General features: G+C 42.0%; 1 protein-coding gene across 2 annotated transcripts in view; it reads left to right on the forward strand.

Annotated features, from left to right (window-relative positions):
* The window catches only part of LOC138013260 (tubulin alpha-1 chain-like), a 30,492-nt gene that overhangs the window by 19,878 nt on the left and 5,614 nt on the right, over positions 1-5,000 (forward strand). The window contains exons 1-2 of one of the 2 annotated variants that reach the window (XM_068860280.1): positions 1,622-1,639; positions 1,879-2,101. In XM_068860280.1, coding sequence (XP_068716381.1) covers positions 1,637-1,639; positions 1,879-2,101 — 226 coding nt within the window. In that variant the 5' untranslated portion in view covers positions 1,622-1,636. Of the gene's footprint in view, positions 1-1,621; positions 1,640-1,878; positions 2,102-5,000 lie in introns of those variants that run through there. The other variant, XM_068860281.1, reaches the window with a different exon arrangement.

Genomic DNA, 5,000 nt, shown 5'->3' on the forward strand with positions numbered 1-5,000 from the left:
AAGCGTGACCAGACATAATGCTCGCGTTTTTAATTGAAAATATCGCTAAAATACCGGGTGACATAGCTCGACATTTCGGGCGCTTATCGATGTAATGCACCTATCAATGTAAATCCAGCCGGGGGTGGGGGACAATAGGCGGTGATTTGATGCCTGAGACTATCCCTCCTGTCGGGCTTTTGATCGCGAAGCCACCTTGGGGACGAGACATTTGACTTTGACCAAAAGAAGTCTGGTATCAATTCGAACGCGGTTACCAAATCTGTCCCTAAATCACGCTTCAGTTGGAGGTATGAAGTTTTTATTTGTTTTCCAACCTCGTTCCCAGGGCTTTTCTCCGCAAGCCCTGGGAACGAGGTTGTTTGTTTTCGTTGCCATCATCCGATACTTTAAACTGTTATCTGAGCAGATATTGCCTATTTCGAGAAAGTTCCCATCTGATTGAAATCGAATTCCACCACAAGGTCAGAGTATTTTACGAGTCTCTGCTCCGACCTGTTTCGACATACTGAACATATAAATCATGAAAATACCCAGTTTGAAATGTGTCACCACCGAACCACGACCGATTCAATGGCGGGCGAGTAAACACAGGACAACTTTTAACACAACAACTTTATTCCACTGTCACAATCTGACATCCCCGCCCTCATAAACACTCCAATTTTGGGGGTTTTCTAACAGGAAGGTAACACAACGATTACAAAGGATCAAATAGGCAAAACTTTGGCGAAAAAAACACTCACCGAGCTGTAGCGGTTACTTTGAACTTACAGCGATGAATATGTACAAGTACAAGGAAGGGTTACGTTTTTACAAACGTTGGCCGTGTAGCACTCATATTTCAACAGACTTAACTATTAGAGTGTAATGTGAAGTGCTAGTTTTCTACCCATATGAACCATGTGAGCGTTAGCCCTACTGATTGAAATGGGCCCACACAAGGACAGAGAAAACTTCTGACCAGGGTGGGAATTGAACCCACGACCTTCGGGTTAGATCAATTCCCACCCTGGTCAGAGTTTTTCTCTATCCTTGAGTGGACCCATTTCCATCAGTAGGGCTAACGCTCACATGGTTCACGTGAGTAGAAAACTAGCACTTCACATCACCCACTCATATTTAATAGACCATATTCGTATTCTCGGTATTGGACTGGAACTAGCTTGCAATGGAGGCTAATGCGGGGGAATCTTTTCAAATGCAAATACTTTTTAATAAATTCCCCCGCATTAGCCTCCATTGCAAGCTAGTTCCAGTCCAATACCGAGAATACGAATATGGTCTACTCTGTTTAAATATAAGTGCTACACGACCAACGTTTGTAAAAACGTAACCTTTCCTTGTACTTTGAATTTACACACACAAAACCACTCCCTCCTCAAAACGCACTAATCACGTGACTCTCCGCGTCGGAAGTAAAAATCTTATTTCATTTGTTTTACATAGTATTATAGTATTGTTTGTAGAGATTCTTTGCCCCAGTTTGTGGGCTTTTTTTGACACTTTTGATTGACGTTAGTTTCCCACCCTGAAGGATGACTTTTGGGCGACTTGACCTGTTACCAGCGTTACCTTTCGGAAGAATACTTAACATATTTTTCAAGCCGTTGTGTAGCGAAAATCTGATATCAAAATGGTAAGTGAATAGTTTTTTCGTTTTGGTGACGATTATAAATCACAGTACAGCCGATTAAAACGCGTGTGAGCGAACAGTTTGGACTTGAAACCGTTGAATTGACCGTGCGTTCTCCTCGAGCTCATCTCTCAATATTTTTAAAGATCCCTTTGCTTTTAGAAAGCTTTAAGAAAGAGGACCACGGTAGGATAATGGTGACACATTTTTTTTAATCGCTTCTTGATTTTGTGTCGCAACAGCGTGAATGTATCTCAGTCCATGTTGGCCAAGCCGGTGTTCAGATGGGAAACGCTTGTTGGGAGTTGTACTGTTTAGAACATGGAATTCAACCTGATGGCCAGATGCCGAGCGACAAGACCATCGGCGGTGGAGATGATTCGTTCAACACGTTTTTCAGCGAAACTGGAGCGGGAAAGCACGTCCCTCGCGCAGTTTTCATTGACTTGGAACCAACTGTCGTTGGTGAGTAATTAGGGAGTTAAAGAAACCAAGACGGCTACGGGGACGAAAACGTCACTTCAAAATATACGTTTGAGCTATTCTAATTAGTATTTCGGGATTATTCAATCTTGTTATATGATACAATATGTGCGAAGTGTCCTATAACTGGATTGGTACGGACGGATTTGAAGTAAAGGGCGAGACTGAAAGATTCACTGTAGTTTGTCCACGTTGTCCTCAAAATCTCAAATTTGGTCATTTCACGTAGTAGTTTTGACGAGTACGGGAGAGAATAGTTCAAAAATGCGTGCCGCACGTGCAGCACGATCATTTTGGTTCTTTTAACCAATAATATTACTGCTTTTTGGCGTTGTCGTTGCCGTAGCCGTCGTCGTTTCTTAAACTCCCTAACATTAGAACCGCAACAACGGTCACTCAGCAGAAGTTAACGTATGGCGATGTCGGTGAGAAATACCTCACAACACGCTTTGCTATCGACACCGGAATTAAATCATTGGGAGCACTTGCTACGTGTGCTCGGTCACCTACTCTGCGTGGCAGGCGTTGGACGGGGAAAGGGAAAAGGAAAGGGAGAACTGACGAGAGACTGACGAGGAGGACGTGCGTGGAAGAATTTCCGTTTTTTAAAAATCGTGATTGGCTAGAATTCAATTTGTGTCAATTGCCAACCTAATCCCCTGCTCCGATTGCGTTTGAATTCAACGTCACTCTGTTTTCGAGTTCTCGCGTAAACAATCTCTAACACACCTCCAACGTTCTTTCTTTGATCTGATGCAAAGCAAGTGGATGGAAATTCGAAATGATCGCAGCAGTTTTTAAGTTTCCTTAGACACACAGCACAGCACAATTATCGCCACTGGGCAAATTTCCCATATTATTTGAATTGCTGAGTTTAGAACTAGGCCAAAAGCCAGCCCATACACACGTTTATACAACTGAAAAGGATTTATTGAGTTATTTCCTCCAGATTTATTCCTGATTTTGTAATATTTTGAGACCATTTCATAATAAACCTTACGCAAGCAAGGAAGGTAATCAGCAAGTTTTCTTTCATGGATGACACAGTAGGTTAGTGCGCGGCATTGGTGCAAGAGGTCCCAAGTACGATTCCCGGATCTCGCATCCTTGTTTCGACTTCTTTCCTTTCAGTGTAGCTTAAGTAGCGTTAAATACCCGTAAAACGGAGCGCTGATGGAGAGGGGGATTAAAATGAGCGCACTCTCGACCTCAGGTTCGTCAGTTTAATTACTAGGGAACTTAAGCACGCGCGTTTTTGAGATTCGGACGGCAACCGGAAGTGAGCTATTTTCGCTTTTAACTTGTCTTCTCACAACTACATTTACAATGCTAAGTGTCTTTTCTCCATTAGAGATGATAAGTATAAAAATCTGGGAGACAACACCGCCCTGGCACGCGAAATGTTTTCTTCCGGTTGCCGTTCGCGTCTCAAAAACGTGCGTGCTTAAGCTCCTTACTGTTACGAGTTATCGACGCTAAATATGGTCGCTTTATTTTACTTTTTACGTTACTTTCACGGTTATTCAAGCAAAAACTTACACTTGCCACGTGTCAACGTTGCCCAAATCGATTTCTGATAAAACTTTGTCGAAAAAAAAGTTGATCTTTCTCCAAAATCGTTTTTTTTTTTTTTTGGACGTCGAATAAGTTCCGCCATACATTGTCTCACAACGACTTGCAATGTTGACGCCCTGCCGATTCCAGAACCCTTTGCGTATAAAGCACGGATGCGATTACAGCAAATTCATTCATTGCAGTTGCAACCAGTTGCAACAATGTGCTTAATACTCCGAATCCGTAAAAATAGGTTTGGCAGTTAAAAGTGTGTAAAATAACATTCGACGTTTTTAACGGAAATAAAACAACTGGATGTTATTGATGTTATCGACCTTTCTTGTTCTTATTCCGGTTCCGGTTTCCCGAATTCACGGATTCCTTCTCTTCCAGACGCTCACAAGAAGTTAGTAAAGGTAAGATTGTGCAAGCTTTCCGTCGAGTTGCAACCGAACTTTTCTAAGGACGCGTGGTTCGAGTGGTTGATTTAAATTATCGCAGTTGTGTCATGTTTAATTTTGTCAGTTTTTGGGCCAAAATTTCTAATGAGGCTGCCGCGGTTGAAGTTCATTGTTTCGCTACAAAATTTTTGTTCAAACCTACAATGTTTCGACTTTTTAATTTTCATGAGCGGCGTGCTTCATTAAATTCTAACACAAACTTGGATATATGGCTACCTATGCCGGGAATTGAGCAACTTTGTGGGAGGAATTCTATCGAGAACAGAAAAACGAGAGTGAGTACTGAACCTTCCATTTTAAAATATAGCCTGGACAGGTTCTTACATGGATGAACAATATTGATACTCATTAACTGCATCTTCGAAACCAATTTTATTTGATTGTCAACATTAGTATTAGGAGTGGTGAATTACCTTTGTTCTCAAAGAAAACTCTAAATGTCAATTTATCTTATTTGGCAAAGTGCACTCGTTTTTAGATTTTAGAAAATAAAAAACTTGTTTCAAATTTTAGGGTAAACAGGTTCTTGTTTAGAGGGTGTCTTACTGACAAATGTTAGGGTAACAGGTTCTTTAAAAACAAGTTCTTACTTGCGGGGTTTTACTGTATTGCTGGCTATCTAGTACTTCTGGCGTTTGGAGGTAAAGTCAACGCTAGTCTCCCACGTAGACATTCTTAGGGCTTCGTCAAGCGTTCCTCACGCACGAAAGTCTGCTGAAATGAGTAACCACCTCCGTTCCTAGCGAAGCCCCGCGCGCTAGGAGCACCCATCGACGCGAGAAATTTTGGTTTTAGCTATGACGTCATCGACCTACGGGAAATTGACTCAGAGAGCCTTCCGCAGGGTAGGCATTTTGACACGTATG

Source organism: Montipora foliosa, chromosome 8, assembly GCF_036669935.1.
Source record: "Montipora foliosa isolate CH-2021 chromosome 8, ASM3666993v2, whole genome shotgun sequence".
Lineage (NCBI taxonomy): Eukaryota > Metazoa > Cnidaria > Anthozoa > Scleractinia > Acroporidae > Montipora > Montipora foliosa.